The sequence below is a fragment of the Sturnus vulgaris genome, chromosome Z (genome assembly GCF_052056855.1).
Source record: "Sturnus vulgaris isolate bStuVul1 chromosome Z, bStuVul1.hap1, whole genome shotgun sequence".
In the NCBI taxonomy this organism is placed as follows: domain Eukaryota; kingdom Metazoa; phylum Chordata; class Aves; order Passeriformes; family Sturnidae; genus Sturnus; species Sturnus vulgaris.
Window position 1 is genome coordinate 56,537,049 of NC_142283.1, and position 17,888 is coordinate 56,554,936.

A 17,888-nucleotide genomic window follows, 5' to 3' on the forward strand; every position below is an offset into this window, starting at 1 on the left:
CAAGGTGAGTTACGGGTTCTCCTTCAGACAGGTGAGCCAGAGGATTGTCACACAATGAGACACAGCAAACTCATGGAAAGTCCTGGTTTATACTGTGATGGTTGAATTTAATTTTTCTTTTTTCCTCTCTGCACTTGCAGGTCAGAAGATTCTTCACCACAGAAGTGATGTCTTAGAAACTGTAGTCCTCATCAATCCCTCAGATGAAGCAGTTAGTACTGAGGTAAGTAAGAAATACTTTGTTGGACATGTCATAAAAGCTCCATTAAGTGGACATGATGAGGGCACTGAAGCAGATGTAGTTGAGGTGATTATGGAGCATCAGTCACTGCCTGCCAGCTTAGAGACTGACAAACCAAATACTATTTTTCAAAGCCTTAGCAGACACTGAGAGCAGGTCCTGACTGTGAATAAGAGTATATTTGGAATAAATATAATGAAAAATGTCACTCATCCCTTGATCTGTTCCCTGGTTTCCCAGACTCCTGACAAATTGTCAAAAGCATAGGACAGAAACATGCCTGTGATCCCAACATTCCTTTTCTCATAATGCATCTAGTTCTCTTCTTGATAGAGTGGAGGCAGCTCTAGGTAAGCTGCCTCTGCTTTTCTTTTTCTTTGCCATTGTTTGGTAGCTCTAGATGCCTCTTTCACATATGAAGAAAGTGTCTGAAGGCGCCCAGGGACAAATTTGGGTCTGGGAGGAATTACCAGCTATGTGGTGGTGACTCTAGGTTGATCTATCTGTCCTTCATAAAGTACATTACATGATTAGTGAACCCTGGAGAGCGCCTATGAGAGGACTGCCAATTCCTTATGAACTCAGTAGAGTCAAAGAACTGATTGTGTAGCTCAAACACAAAATTGATTTATTTAGTGAGTGAGACTGAAGGTTGAAATAATAGGGATAATTGCATTGCTGGTCTGTGCTGGGAAGGACTGCCGCAGTCTCATTTCTTCTGGGAGATAAAACAGTTCTGCTGGTGGTTACTGGTGAAAATCTATTTTGCTGTCAATTGTTAAATCATGTTGAATACAAATAGAAGAAAGGACTCCAAAACAAATGAAATTTCTGAACCTATAGAAGTTTAAAAGCCCCCTTAGTCAATGGGAACTTATTAAAATACGATGCATGAAAATCTCTTACAAGCCATTAGAGGTGCTTGGTAAGGATAAGGGGGTCACCAGGATAGCAGCTCTATGCATTAATTCTGAGTAAAAAGCCATCAAGTGTGTGCATGTGTGAAGGGGTGGAAGAGATGAAAAACTGCCAAAAGGAGGGAAATGCTATTTCTGTTACTGTTGCTTGTCATTCCTTTGATGGATGACTACATGGAAGAACATGATCTGACACCCATTAATGGATTTCTGAACCTTGGGCTTACTCCTTTGGCTGAGGGAATGTTTGGCTATGTTACTGTAAATTTCATCTCACAAGACTATGGGAGGCGATCTTTACTTTGCTTTAATTCTGCCAAACTGGTCGCAGTCAGACAAATGAGATTTAACTTGGCTGGCTAAGCAAGGCTCTGAATAGACACAGTTCAGGAAGAGATGATGAAAAAAAGTGGCAGAATTAAATCAGAGGGTGGAGCAGACATTCTCTGTTCGCTATGGCAAATAGAAAACTTAATTTCATATATCAGAGATTTCCAGAGTGCATCTGTGGGAGACAGAGATATACCATGAAGCTCTGACTTCACCAAAAGAGGAACTGGAATTTATTCACTCAGGAAAAAACCAAAACACTCAAAGAAACAAAAAACAAACCAAAGTAAAACAACAGGTAAAAAAAGAAAACCAAACGAAAGAAAGAAAGAAACAAACAAACAAAATAGAAAGAAATACAATATACCTGGTAACCTGACTGTTAATAGCATTGCCTGCTAGTAGTCTACACATGATTGTGCCTGAAACTCCTGTCACGTTCTGTCAAATGCCAAACACATCCCTTAAGAAGGAGGCCCAAAAGGAGAGAGATTGTTTTTTTCCTGAAGAAAACCCCAATGAACATTTACTTCCTTTTTAGGAAGTCCCCACTCTGTTGCTTTAATGTTCCTGTGACTGTGCCATAGTTTGGGCAAGCACCGATCTGCTGATGTGCCAGTCTCTGTTCACACTCCCTCTTGAACTCTGGTTTAACTGAGCCTACATCTTGCTGTGCACTTCCTTCAACCAATTTTGAACTTTAACCAACAGTTAAACTGAATGGAATCATCGCCTTGCAGTATTTCTTCTAAAATTGAGTGGTCTTGAAATCAGGAGACACATTTCTGATAGTCCTTCAAAAAACCTTATTGGTGCCCAGACACAGAATTTATGTGTCTCGTAAGGTCTTCAATGTGTACACATTATGATCTGTAATCTGCAAATAATTATTTACTTATTTTCCTGGCGTAGTTTGCTAACTCTGCACAGTGTACTTTATTGTCAATTAATAAAATAGGTTGAAGAGGAATTATATGACAGTCACATACCAGTGATTCACAAGTCAGGAAGTAGTTTTACTTTTGGAAAACCTGATGAGTTTACGCAAAAGCTGATGAGCACTGCTGGCAGCAACAAAAGAAAACTTAGAAGAGGAAGCCAGTTTAGATACAGTTTTTTTATGTTTTTTAGTGAAAACAAGGAAGATTTGAGTAATGCACATCAGACAAATGCTTGCACTTATCTATATTTTTGTCTGAAATAGAAATAGATACACTTAATCCATACATGATATTTCTGAATTTTTAATTATTTAGTGCAATTAATGGCAGGCCAGCATTAGTCCTACATTTAGTTAAAGGAACTTTCTGCCGCTCAGTATCAGGGTCACTTATTTAATAAAATAACAGTGGAGACATCACAGAGTCAGAATAATCTTTGAGACACATACTTTCCAGTGTGTGTTTTTGAGTTGTACTGAAAACGTGAGTTGTTCAGCAGAGATTTGGGTTATCCTTCCTGGCTCAGCCTCCCAACATTTGCAAGAGTTATTTAGAAAAATTGATTGCTTAACAATCAATATAAACCTTGGAAAGAATATCTTGCTAGGAGAGCTGAGTTGATTGTGTCATCTCCATGGAGATGGAGCTCAGATGCAGTATCATGTGGAGTTGTCCCAGATGGACTCTGCTCATTTCTCAATTAGTTTAATATGTGGATAGCCTTGTTCTGAAATCACTGTTCTGGTTTGATTTAATTCTTCCTTAATAGAGGAATTAGTGCACTTGAAATTCATAGCTTACCATAAACTGAATTGTTTTTTCAGTGTTTGGTAAGATTTTTAAGTATTTGCAAAGCATTTACTCAACAGTATAGAATCTTACATAGGTTTTGTTTAGTTTAGTTCCTAAATTTAGAATGTATGGCTTTCTCTTAGCGTGCACGTAAGTCTCCTCCTTGGGAGTGGTGAACAAGAAGAATTAATAGCTGTAGTGAAGGTCAAGTAAAGTAACAAGCATGTGCTGTTAAACAGTTTACTAATGTTGTCCTGATACAATTCTGTAAAAGTATACCAAGAACTATACCACGAATAAGTTTGCTGTTAAAAAAAATATTTCTTCATTCAAGTTGTATTCTCTTCTGCTCCTTGCTGTTTTTTCCATGTCATTAATTTGGTTTGTTCTTCAGACCTTCTTTTTAACTTCATCTTGCCCCTCCTTTTTTTTAACTCACGTTTTCCCCTTTCTGATTGTCTATTGTAAACAGCACTATAATTCCATAATGTGTTGGGAGTCCTGTTCCAGAGACTGGTTTTAAATTAGGAGAGATAAACTGTGTGTTCTCAGTGGACTATTGATACATGTGGTTACTTCCATTCTTGATGTATTTCTCTTCTTCACTCTAGGTGCGCTTAATGATCACAGATGCTGCAAGGCACAAGCTCCTTGTTCTAACTGGCCAGTGCTTTGAAAACACAGGAGAGCTTATTCTTCAGTCAGGGTCCTTCTCCTTCCAGAACTTCATTGAGATCTTCACAGATCAAGAGGTATGTTTAGAAAAGTGTCTTCCATGCATTGTTATGTGCTGACAAGGATTCGTAGAAGACTAAAAATGGCTCCCTGTCTTGGTAGAGTTACCAACAGGCAGCCTGGTGCTGCTGCTCTTTTACTCTTCATGATAGGCTTTCTTGTTTCATTTTTTAATCTTACTTTAGATTTCACTGCCTAACAAAATAATTTGTTATTAATTTGAGAAATTAAATTACAACTTTCAGAAAGATAAAATCAAGGAACCTTCGACAATGGAAGGAGATAGTGTTGTGTTTAAAACACCCAGGTTGTTAATCCAAGGTGCACATATGAAGCAGTTGAATAGAACATGACACCAGGTTCTTGCCTGCAGCTAATTAGCAAGTGGCATTAATAAAACAGAGGGTGGCTGTTAGAATAACTGTATTTTTTTTGCACCATCTGCCTGCTTAACTTTTTTATAGTAGTGGCTAAAATATGGCCAGTGAACCTGTAAAACTTGTGGTTTTTACATGCCAAAAAGATAAGCATGAAATATACCCGTATTTAATGCCATTTGTTTCATGACTTGTTACCTTGCTCTCTTCCTTAATGTACTGTGTCTGAAAGCTCCCGTAGGGCAGGAATCCATAGTAAACAAGCTGTCATACTTAATTTAGCTGCCATGTAAAGTATATATTTAAATAAACTGTATGGCTGTATCCATACGAATTTAGTTCCTACTATTAGTTAGGAGCATGTCACTAGACTGAGATTTGAAAGTTCAGTGCTGAAATAGCATAGTTTGCATGAGCTCTAGTTTGACCTTATTGTATCCATATGAACTATTCTCATATTGTATCCATATGAACTATTCTCAAAGCCTCTTTGTTCAGCAAATGGCTGGGGAAAGAGCTGGATTCCCTCTCTCTGGCACCTAAAATTCACTGGCCCTTCTCAGAGTTACTTTTCTATGAAATTACAAACTCAAGTTTCATATGTCTCTGTCTAATTAACGACATGCAATTACTTTATGACTACATGCAAAACTAGGGGCAAATGCTGCCATTACCATTAGGAAACAAAATTATTGCTTGGAAAGTGAAAGGATGGGGGTTGGCCGTGAGTTGCAGATGCTGTGGGATTGCTGCAGTAGTGGGTGTTCAGTGCACACTCCCATGGGCTGTAAGTGAGGCTCATTTGGCTCATCTCTTGGGCTGGCAGTGTGCTCACCAACCAGCTGGCATAGCTCTTGGCAAGTGTTGGCTTCCAGCCTATTGTTTCTGAAGTCTCGGGGTCTCAGTGTGTCTGCAGGCTTTCACAAAACCAAAGAAAGATCATGTTTGCCATGCTGCAGTTCATGTGTGCAACAATTTTTAAAAACTGAAAATAATAATTAGAAAAGAAGGTCTAGAAAAAGTGGTTAGTGGTTTTCTATGTGGTGATGAGATGAAAGAATTACTGTGCTGTCATGGTGCTAGTGGACTTGGCAGTGCCAGATTTACAGTTGTACTCAATGGTCTCTGGCACCCTAAACAATTCTGTGATTCTATAACCATGTAAGGTGGGAGTGTTTATGGCCTCTGCCTATTTTTACTTCACTGGGCCAAACCTGAACTAAGGTCAAGGAATGTGCTTGCAAATAAGTAAATACATTTTGGGAGATACTTATATAAAGTCTAATTCAGAAATCCATCTCTAGCACACAGAATTCTCTTCAGGCAAAGTCTGAAAGCAGGATTTTCAATTTCTCCTATGTGGGAAGGTATAAAATGTCCCATTCCCCTGCTCCTGCAACAACAAATAGAATAGGAAAATCCTTCTTTGCACCTTTGTGATTCAGGGTAGGAAGTAATAATTGCATGTTCTCTGAGCAGCCAACTTACTGTTTGTCCTCACTAGCTGTGATACCTTTAAAACTTAAGTATTCCTCAGCAGATGTCTTGCAATGTTTACAAAGACATTCAGGTTTACAGGTTTAAAAAGACATTCAGGTTTATTTATTTGCTCACACAATGGTTTTGAATTTGGAGAAGGACAAAACATGATGTTTGGCTACATCTTTTTGTTACTGTCTATTCCAATGGTGTCACCATTTGAAATTCAAATCCATTGATACTTTTTTCTGAGGCATGACTGAATTTGCTATTCCTAGCGGGTACAATCTGTGCCTGGAATAAACTTTCTTTAATTTTTCATTAGCCTGGGCTTCCAGTGGCTTAACACTGTCTGCATTATGCATGCTGACTTTAAGGAAGAAATAAGTCAGAATTTAGAAGTATGAAGCAAAAGTCCAAATATGGTACAATATAAACTGAAGAGGACTCACCCCAAACCTTGACACAGTATATTCATTAGCCCAGTATGCTACCATATGATTTTTTTTTTGTCCTGGCAGAAAATCAGCCCTTTATGAGAAACAGTCTGTACTCCAGTTTTATTTCCTTATGTATGCAACAGACTTGGATTTGTTTATTCAGAGGAAATGATTTTTTATTACATTTGGCACTCCCTAATAATGTGTTTTCAACCCTGATCAGGGACATATCATAAGGAGTACTCTTGAGATTCTAAATCTATTTCAAAGCTGTCATCCATGCTGTCCCTCTTTTCTTAATTCTGCAATAAACAATAGCGATGGTTCCCCTATTGTCCTTATCAGCATTTTCAGCCTTTTCTCCATTTATTCCTTCTGCTTTGTTTTTTCATTTGCTATTATTCAGACAGGGCCATGTCTGACATATGGGTGAGATTTATTTATACTCCTGTGAAATGGTTTAGGTACTCAGTAACAATGATATAGGAAGATAGAAAATATTTATTTTGGGCTTTATTTATCTTTTGGTTGGAATTTTTTTTAGTAACAGCTTCTGCGTCTCTGTTGAGTTCTATGTTTGGTAAATGCTAAAAATAAGATACATAACACAAAGAAAAGAGTGAGATCTACACACAAAGAGGTCTAAAGAGATCTAACACAATCAAACATCATTAATCTTTTATATATTAATTTCCTCTGTTGATACAGCTTATAGTCCAAGAATTTCTAATTATTCAGCTGTAGTGTTATCTATATCAGCCTTATGAAAACTGTTCTTAAAGCTTGATCTGACAACTGAGTCCCTCTAAAGAAGGTTAGGGTATTCTGCATGATGATGTGCTGGCAGGTTTTCCACTGACATTTTATATCTGAATTACTTCTTTATAGAAGTTTTTTGGTCTCTTTGTTAAGGGCAAGTAGAACAGAAATGAGCTACATTTAACTGAATTGTCAGTTTAAAAAAGTCAAATGAAGGTATCTGTGGAACTTAGATAAGGTAAAATATGTCATACTTTTTAAGTTTGTCTAGTTATCTGGGACCATCAAATACTGGTTTTTGGTTTTTGTACTAGAATGTTAACTAATACTGTCAAAATAATGGAGTTACTCTAGATTTCAAATTTTATGGTCCATGAATATCATGAATGACAAGAGCATTTTTAACCCTGTTTTTTTCCCTTGATCTTTCTTTGACTCTAGACTTTAGAAACTCAGAAGTACCAAACTTAGAATCATAGATTCATAGAATTGTTCAGGTTGGAAAAGACAGATTCACAGAATTGTTTGGGTTGGAAAAGATCTCGAAGATCATCAAGTCCAACTCTTATCCAACACTACCAAATTAAACACTGAACTATGCCCCCAGGCACCACCACATCTACACATCTTAAATACCTGCAAGGATAGTGACTCAACCACTTTCCTGGGCAGCCTGATTCAGTGTTTGACAATGCATTTGGGGAAGAAATTTTCCATCATACCCAATCTTAACTTCCCCTGGTGCAATTTGAGGTCATTTCTTGTCATCCTGTCATTTGTTACTTGTGAGAAGAGACCAAGCCCCCACCTGGCTACACCTTCCTTTCAGGCAGTTGCAGAGAGCAGTAAGTTCCCCCCTCCCCACCTCCTTTTTTCCAGGATAAACAACCTCAGCTCACTCAGCCACTCCTGGCCAGACTTGTGCTCCAGGCCCTTCACCAGCTCTCTTGCCTTTCTCTTGACATGCTCAAGTACCTCAGCGTCTTCCTTGGAGAGAGGGGCCCAAAAACCTACAGCTGTTTCCATTTCTGAAGTATTAACTCATTTCTCAACCACAGATTCACAGAATCTTTAGGGTTGGAAGGGATGTCTGGGGATTATCCAGTCCAAACCCCCTGCCAGGGCAAGGTCACCCAGAGCAGGTGACACAGGAACATGTCCAAGTAGATTTTGAAAATCTCCAGAGAAAGGCACTCCACAGCCTCCCTGGGCAGCCTGTTCCAGTGCTCTGCCAGCCTCAACATAAAGAAGTTATCCCTCATTTTGAAGTGGAACTTGTGATTTAGCTTTTGGCCATTGCTCCTTGTCCTGTCACTGGCCACCACCGAAAAGAATCTGGTACCATCCTCTTGACACTTGCCTTTGAGATATTTAGTATGTATTCCCAAGAACCCCTCTCAGACTTCTCTGGACTAAACAGGCCCAGCTCCCACATTCTCACCTCCTAAGAGAGATGTTCCAGTCCCCTCATCTGTATCTCATCAGGGAATATTATGTGTTGACATTAATTGTCATTAAAAACTGAATTTGTATGCATCTTCTTGTGTTTTTGTTTTATAACTCTAGATTGGTGAACTGTTGAGCACCACACACCCTGCGAACAAAGCCAGCCTAACTCTTTTCTGCCCTGAGGAAGGGGACTGGAAAAATTCCAACCTTGATAGACACAACCTTCAAGACTTTATTAACATTAAACTCAACTCAGCTTCCATATTGCCTGAGATGGAAGGACTCTCTGAATTCACAGAATATCTGTCAGAATCAGTAGAAGTGCCATCACCTTTTGACATTTTGGAACCTCCAACCTCAGGAGGTTTCTTGAAGCTCTCCAAGCCCTGCTGTTACATTTTCCCAGGGGGAAGAGGAGACTCTGCATTGTTCGCAGTGAATGGATTCAATATGCTTATCAATGGAGGATCTGAAAGAAAATCTTGTTTTTGGAAACTTATCCGGCACTTGGACAGGGTAGATTCCATTCTGCTCACTCACATCGGAGATGACAATCTGCCAGGAATCAATAGCATGCTTCAGCGAAAGATAGCTGAACTAGAAGAGGAACAGTCTCAAGGGTCTACTACCAACAGTGACTGGATGAAAAATCTGATCTCACCTGATTTAGGAGTTGTGTTCCTTAATGTACCTGAGAACCTGAAGAACCTGGATCCTAATCTTAGAGTTAAAAGGAGTGTAGAAGAAGCTTGTTTTACTCTCCAGTATTTAAATAAATTGTCTATGAAACCAGAACCTCTTTTCAGAAACACAGGAAATACCATTGACCCTATAATTTTATTTCAGAAAATGGGAGTTGGCAAACTTGAGATGTATGTGCTTAATCCTGTCAAAAACAGCAAAGAGATGCAATATTTTATGCAGCAGTGGAGCGGTAGTAACAAAGATAAAGCTGAATTCCTGCTACCAAATGGCCAAGAACTAGACATTCCATTATCCTACTTCACCTCAGTCTCATCCCTGATTGTGTGGCATCCAGCTAATCCTGCAGAAAAAATAATCCGAGTTCTCTTTCCTGGAAACAGCACCCAGTATAATATTCTAGAGGGACTAGAAAAACTCAAACACTTAGACTTCCTTAAACAACCAATGGTTACACAAAAAGACCTAACTGGGAACATTGCTAGTCCGGCTGTGAAACAAGCAAAATTGAAACAGCGAACAGATAGCAAGGAGAGTCTGAAGCCTGCTGCAAAGACACCACCAAATAAGCCTGTCAGAAAGGAATCTAAAGAAGAAACACCAGAGCCTGTGAAGCCTAGTCCAGTACCAGAAAAGCCTCAGAAGCTAGAAAGCAAAGAAAAAGTTCCAGCTAAAAAAGAAAAGCCAGCAAAAGTAGAGACCAAACCAATAGTGGTGGAAAAAGACATTGCAAGTAAGGAAGAACAACCAGTGAAATCTGAAATTCCTGAAAAACAAAGTACAGATGTAAAACCAAAATTGTCAAAGGAGAAGACAGTGAAAAAGGAAGTCAAATCAAAACCTGAAGAAAAGAAGGAGGACAAAGAAAAGCCAAAGAAAGAGGTTTCTAAAAAAGAGGAGAAAACACCCATCAAAAAAGAGGAAAAACCAAAAAAAGAAGAGATCAAGAAAGAAGTTAAAAAAGAGGTGAAAAAGGAAGAGAAGAAGGAAACAAAGAAGGAAATAAAGAAAGAAGCTTCAACAAAAGACGTGAAAAAAGAAACTAAAAAAGAAGAGAAGAAGGAAATCAAGAAGGAAGACAAAGAAGCCAAAAAGGACATCAAGAAGGTTCCTAAAGAAACAAAGAAGACAGCTACTCCTTCAAATGATGCAAAAAAGCCAGCAGCAAAGCCTAAACCACAAAAGAAGGAGGAACCTGCTAAAAAAGAAGCAGTACCTGCTGGAAAGCCAAAGGAAAAAGGAAAAGTTAAGAGTGTGAAGAAGGATCTCAAAGTCAGTGGAGCACAAGCTGCCCTTGCAGCAGTTGGAGCCACAACTCTAGCAGCTGCAGAAATTACAGCTGGTGGAAAGGAGCTTGAAGCAGAGAGATCCCTTATGTCTTCACCAGAGGATTTAACAAAGGATTTTGAGGAATTAAAAGCTGAAGAGGTAGAAACAATAAAAGAAACTAAATCTCAAGTTGCACTTACAAAGGATGATCTGAAACTCACTGGCACCGTACAAAAAGATGCCTTTGAAATACAAAAAGAAAAATTGGATAATGAAGGACCTGCTGAGTCATCTGATGAAGGCATAACTACCACAGAGGCTGAGGGTGAGTGTGAGCAGACACCGGAAGAATTGGAACCTGTGGAAAAACACAAGGTTGATGACAATGAAAAGTTTGAAGATGAGGGAACTGGTTTGGAAGAATCATCTGAAGCAGATTATGAAGAAAAGGCAGAGACAGAAGAAGCTGAAGAACGAGATGAAAGTGAAGGAGAAAAAACACGACTGGATGCCACAAAAACATATATGGAAGAATCAAGAAAAATTGAAGGTGGCTCAGAAAAAGTAATGACTCAAGCAGATGTTAACATTAAAGATGAAAAGTATATTGAAAAGGCAGATTATGAGGCATCTGATGAACGAGCTGAAGAAGACAGGGAAGAAGCAATAGAAAAGGCAGAAACTGAAGAAACTGAAGAAGATGAGGAAGACAAAGCAGAAGACATCAGAGATGAAGAGGAAACTGAAAAAACAGAAGCTGAAGAAGATTATGTGATGGCTGTGGTAGACAAAGCTGCAGAATCTGGGGAAGCCGAGGATAAATATGGATTACTCATAATTACACCCACTAAACGCTCAGAGTCTCAGTCTCCAGTGATTGAACCAGCTTCTTCCATCCATGATGAGACACTACCTGGTGGTTCAGAAAGTGAAGCCACCGTTTCCGATGAAGAAAATAGAGAAGATCAACCTGAGGAATTCACTGCTACTTCAGGTTACACACAGTCCACCATTGAAATATCCAGTGAACCAACTCCAATGGATGAAATGTCAACACCCCGAGATGTCATGAGTGATGAAACTAACAATGAGGAAAGCGAGTCACCCTCTCAGGAATATGTGAACATTACCAAGTATGAGACATCACTGTACTCTCAAGAGTTCAGCAGAGCTAAACTTTCTCCACTTCCAGATGCTTTTAATGGGTTATCTGAAGGATCCAAAACAGAGGCCACAGAAGGTAAGGATTATAATGCCTCAGCTTCCACCATCTCACCACCCTCTTCACTAGAGGAAGACAAATTCTGCAAATCTGCATTCCAAGATGTATACCGGCAAAGAGAAAGTGAAATCCAAGGCACTGACAAATTAGAAATTAAAGAACCCTATCAAGAAGATGGTGGAAAGGATAGTTCAGCCAAGAGTCCAGCTGACAGTTTGTCCCCTCCATCGCCTGTTGCCAGAACACCACTGAGTGAACGTAGTGTGAACTTTTCACTCACTCCCAATGAGATCAAGGTTCCTTCTGAGTCTGTCCCCACTGCTAAATTGCCTGATGTACACCAAGAAGTTGCTGAAGAGCACTGTGTAAGCCCTGAAGATAAAACATTAGAAGTAGCATCTCCTTCACAGTCTGCTGCTGGTAGTGCTGGCCACACACCTTATTATCAGTCTCCCACTGATGAAAAGTCCAGTCAGCTTCCCTCTGAAACCAGTGAAAAGTCAACAGAAGCTCCTGTTAGCTTTGAGTTCAGTGAAGTCAAAGATGAGTCTGCAAAATGCAGAATAAGCCCTATGGATGAGCCTGTGCCAGATTCAGAATCTCCTATTGAAAAGGTTCTCTCTCCTCTGCGAAGTCCGCCACTGATAGGTTCAGAGACCCCTTATGATACATTTTTGAGTGCTGATTTAAAGTCTCCCACCAGAGATTACGGAAGTCCTTCTGAGGGGAAACCTGAAAAAGACAAATCACCTGCTCAGATGAGCCCAGCTTCTGAAGCAAGCTCTGTGGGCCTCTTCCAAGATAAACAAGATGAAAAAAGCATGGAATTTATGGTAATTAAGGAAAGCTTCAGCCTGGAAAGGAAAATGGAGGATACAGAACCCAGCAGCTCTCAGTCTTCACTGGTCTTGGATGAGCGGAAGTTAGCAGGTGATCTCTCACCGACTCAAATAGATATCAGTCAGTTTGGTTCTTTAAAAGAAGATACCAAAATGTCAATTTCTGAAGGCACTGTCTCTGACAAGTCTGCAACTCCTGTTGATGAGGTTGTTGCAGAAGACACCTATTCCCATATAGAAGGAGTAGCTTCTGTCTCTACAGCATCTGTTGCTACTAGTTCATTTCCAGAACCAACGACTGATGATGTATCTCCTTCTTTGCATGCTGAGGTTGGTTCTCCCCACTCTACTGAAGTTGATGATTCCCTCTCAGTCTCAGTTGTACAAACACCAACAACTTTTCAGGAAACAGAAATGTCTCCATCAAAAGAAGAGTGTCCAAGGCCTATGTCAATTTCTCCACCAGATTTTTCACCTAAAACTGCAAAATCAAGAACACCGGTGCTTGATCACAGATCTCCTGAGCAGTCAGCTATGTCAGTAGAATATGGTCGGGAGTCACCTGAGCAGTCTTTAGCAATGGATTTTAGTAGGCAGTCTCCTGAATATCCTGCTGTAGGCACTAGTGTACACCATATATCTGAAAATGGACCAACGGAAGTAGATTACAGCCCTTCAGATGTACAGGAGTCTCCTTTTGCACGGAAGATTTCACCTGTGGAACAGTCATATTACTCTCAAGAGAAAGATATTTCAGAAATTATTTCAGTTTCTCAAATTGAAGCTTCATCCTCAACTTCATCAGCTCATACGCCTTCCCAGGTAGCTTCACCACTGCCAGAGGAAACCTATTCAGGTGGTGTTCCACCCAGAGAGATGTCACTGCATTCTTCTTTTACCTCAGAAAAGGTGCAGAGCCTAGGAGAAAAGCTGTCACCAAAATCTGACCTATCTCCATTAACTCCAAGGGAATCTTCTCCCCTGTACTCACCTACTTTTCCAGATTCACCTCCTGCAGTCACAGAGGCAGTGTCAGCTAGTCACACACCGTTGTTGTCACAGCGAATGTCTTCTGTCAAAGCCTTTGGTTATCAGGAGCCCCTATCAAAGCACAGTCCAGAACCTTTACTCAGCCCAGATAAAGAAGATTCAGAGAAAAGCAGCAGGTCACCAGAAGAACTTAGTTATTCATATGAGGCCAGAGAGAAAACTACTAGGTCCCCAGAGAATATTAGTTATTCCTATGAGGCAGTAGGAAAATCTACTAGGTCACCTCAAGACATGGATTATTCCTATGAGACAAGCAGAAAAACTACTAGGTCTCCTGAGACCACAGATTATTCCTATGAGATAACCAGGAACAGTACTAGGTCACCCGAGGATACAGACTATTCATATGAGATAATTGCAAAAAATATGAGGTCATCTGAAGTCACAGATTATTCTTATCAGATAACAGGGAAAACCACCATGTCACCAGGGGCCACAGATTATTCCTATGAGACAGCTGGGAAAACCACCAAATCACCTGAAGCCACAGATTATTCCTATGAGTTAACTGGGAAAGCTACCAGATCACCTGATACTATGGATTACTCCTATGAGACAAGGAAAACTTCTAAGTCACCAGAAGCTGTTGGCTACTGCTATGAGACAATTGGGAGTACCACCAGGTCATCAGAGGCCATGACTTACTCTTATGAGACAACTGGGAAAGCCTCCAGTTCACCTGAAGCCACAGACTACTCATTCGAGACAACTGGGAGAGCCAGCACTGGGAGGTCGCCCGAAGCTACCAGCTATTCCTATGAAGCAAGTGCACCTTTTACTCCAAGTAAATCGCTAGCAGAATCCCGTCAAGATGTTGACTTATGCCTTGTGTCCTCTTGTGAATATAAACATCCCAAAACTGAACTCTCACCCTCATTTATCAACCCAAATCCCCTTGAGTGGTTTGCAAGTGAAGAACAGTCTCAAGACCAAGAGAAGCCACTAACTCAGGCTGGGGGAGCTCAGCCTCCTTCGGGGGGAAAGCAGCAAGGGCGGCAGTGTGATGAGACCCCTCCCACATCTGTGAGCGAGTCTGCCCCGTCTCAGACCGATTCGGATGTTCCCCCGGAGACTGAGGAATGCCCTTCCATCACTGCAGATGCTAACATTGACTCAGAAGATGAGTCGGAAACCATTCCAACGGACAAGACAATTACATACAAACACATTGACCCACCGCCTGTCCCAATGCAGGATCGCAGCCCTTCCCCCAGGCATCCTGATGTTACCATGGTTGATCCAGAGGCTCTGCCGGTTGAACAGAATTTAGGTAAAGCTTTGAAGAAGGACCTTAAAGAAAAGACAAAGACGAAAAAGCAGGGCACAAAGACCAAGTCATCTTCTCCTGTTAAAAAAAGTGATGGTAAATCAAAACAAGTGGCCTCACCAAAGCCAGCTACGAAAGAATCTTTAGAAAAAATTTCCAGAACAGCTTCTCCAAAAAAGAAGGAATCTGTGGAGAAGGCAACCAAAAATATCTCTAATCCAGAGGTAAAGTCTCGAGCGGAAGAGAAAGATAAGGATACCAAGAATGCAGCAAATACAACAACATCCAAGTCGGCAAAGACTGCAACCACAGGTAAGGACGAATAGCAGTGCCCTAGTGTTACGATTTTCTTAGTTGTTGCAGTGTAATTAGTTTGCCATTATATCAGCTGAGTGTGGTTTGTGGCATATCCTCAAAGAAAGTTCAGGTTTGAGGTATAAATCCAGCATGTAAATGCCACATTTAAATGCATTAAATTCACTAGTTTTACTTCTATAATTTGAGAAAATTGATGTCAGTTTGCCCAGAGAGTACGTAAAATAGAAATAATTTAATACAAGCTGTCTAAGCAGTTAACCACCTAATAGAATTGAAAATACGACTTTAGTAGGTGAAGTAAAATCAGTAGCAAAGTGAAACCCTTTATTCATTGTGAGAAATAAGTAGATACAATTCTCTTCAGCATAAATTAATACAATTTAATATTCTGGGAGGCAAAGTCACTATCTCTTTGGATGCTCCTATTACTTTGCTGGATTGATTTTAAAAGCAGCATTTTAAAAAATTTAACATTACTAAAAGCATTTTGACTGAACTAAGCATGTAGGTCACGTAATATGGTCTTACGCCATCAGTGATGACTAAACATACAGAAAGTTAATGTAATTTTGAATGCCTGTTGTCCATTCTAAATAGCAATAAAAATATGAATTAGATTACTGAAGGAAGTATTGTGCTAATCTGTTGTTTCCGGCAGACCTTGTTAGGAACTATTTGGAGGATACTTTGATTTTTCTTCTGTGAGGACTGGTGTTCCATTGAAAGCTTCTTTACAAGGAGCTTTACTAGGATTCAGCACAAACAAACCAACATTCAGCTGTCCTTAGCTTCCCCGTTTTTGGCAGTCCACTGTTCCTTTCTCACACTATCGTTTGAGTCTCTCTGTTAGAAGATACATTTTAAAGCAGCAATGTAGTTATTCCTGCTGTGCATTTCTGCAGCACTTCAGCTCTACATTAAAGTCATTAGGCATACTTCTCAGGTATGTGCTGGAATAATTAGTCATTACATACAATTGTAAAAATGTAGCAACAATTATCTTAATCAGTGTTGGTATGCCCAACTAAAACAGACATCAGAGATCTTTCTATCATCAAAAATGCTAAAATATTTTGTAAGAAAACCAATAGAAAAACTCTCTAAATCGGGAAATCTTACCACTTCATTTGGCATTTTGCCCTATGGTGACAGTCAGGACATGCTAGACAACTCTAAGGCAGTTTGTTGACCCTTACACTGTTTGACCCTAAATTGATCGTATTGCTTAGATAATTGTTTACCAATCTTAATCAACATGAGAAAGTTAATAAGCCATAAATGTTGATCATCTGGGTAAAATTACTGGCTGAAGCCCAGTTTTTAGTTTACACCATGATTCAGTTTAGAGAAAAAGATGCATTATTTTGTGTAATATTTTTAATGTGTTTACATGTTGCACTTCATTTTGACTGAAGCTCTTAGAACAAGTACTATATATAAACTATGTACAGCAGCAAAGAAACGCTTCCCCCTACTTTTTGTGATAAGTGGCTAATTTCTGTGTGCAAAAAAGGATACAGGAGCCAGACAAATACTTCACTCTGTTCCTCGAATTGCTTTGCAGCTTTCTCCTTCCAAGTTCCTCCTTGACCCTCTTTGTGTTTACATGTAGTAGCCTCCTGCTACATCTCTAAGGCAGCCTGAGCATATCAATTGCTATCATGTCTCACTATGTGCCTCAGATTTTAGGACTGCTTCAAATTTTCATGGCTTCCTGTGTGATACTAGATTTTATAATCATTCATACCCTAGACTTTCAAAAAGCTGCAGTTCTTCATCAGGAAAATAATACCACAATTTACTGAATGGTAATTCACTAATCACAGCCCTGCATAGTAATTGCTGGGTAGTAGTGGTATATTTCTGGAAAAAGTTCAGACAACTTTTTGTTACATGATAGTGATTTCTTATTGTATTATATAGCTCCAGTTTTTCGGGTTTTTCCTCCCGTTACAATCATAATTGGAGTATAATAAAACTGTAACTTTCGTTATATGTAGGAGGGTAATTCCATAATTGGACACATCTCACCTCAGTGGTTATAACAGCAATTAACAGAGCATGCTTTTAACCAGCCTGTGATATATTCTTTTGTTGTTTGGTTTCCAAAGGACCTGGGAATACTAAGGTGGCAAAATCTACAGCAGTGCCTCCAGGACCTCCAGTGTATTTGGATCTGGTGTACATTCCCAACCACAGCAATAGCAAGAATGTTGATGTTGAGTTTTTCAAGAGGGTGCGGTCATCCTACTATGTGGTGAGCGGGAATGATGCTGCGGCTGAGGAGCCAAGCAGGGCTGTTCTGGACTCCCTGCTGGAGGGCAAGGCGCAGTGGGAGAGTAACATGCAGGTAGGCTCTTCCCTCCTATCTCAACCTGGAAATCTAACCTTTCTCAGCTATGAGAAACTAGAGCACCTCTGGAGTGGATAGCAGCTGCCAGAGGATGGAGCCCTGTCTTGGTTTGACAGACAGGTGTTTGCCAAGGAAGGCAGGAACCTCCTTTGGAATGGAGAATGTGAGGAAGGAAAGAGAGAGCTGGGACCTGCACCTAACACCTTTTTCCCAGACCAATTCTCCCGGTATCTCTGCCCTTCCCAGAGAAACCCCCAGGTAAAAAGAAAGGATAGCTAGGCACTCCTCCTCTGAGGTAGGGCAACTTCTTTTGCCTCTCCTAAGTCCCCGGTCGTTATTGTCTCCTAGCAACATATATGGGAGAAATTTCCGTGAGAGAAAGAAACAGAAGGAAGAATCCTAAACCCC

The 17,888-nt window shown here is 40.1% G+C and overlaps 1 protein-coding gene across 1 annotated transcript in view; it reads left to right on the forward strand.

The window, feature by feature from the left end:
* The window catches only part of MAP1B (microtubule associated protein 1B), a 68,459-nt gene that overhangs the window by 45,374 nt on the left and 5,197 nt on the right, over nt 1-17,888 (forward strand). The window contains exons 3-6 of the mRNA XM_014882736.2: nt 141-223; nt 3,833-3,973; nt 8,578-15,121; nt 17,239-17,477. Of these exons, the coding sequence (XP_014738222.2) occupies nt 141-223; nt 3,833-3,973; nt 8,578-15,121; nt 17,239-17,477 (7,007 nt within the window). The remainder of the gene's footprint in view (nt 1-140; nt 224-3,832; nt 3,974-8,577; nt 15,122-17,238; nt 17,478-17,888) is intronic.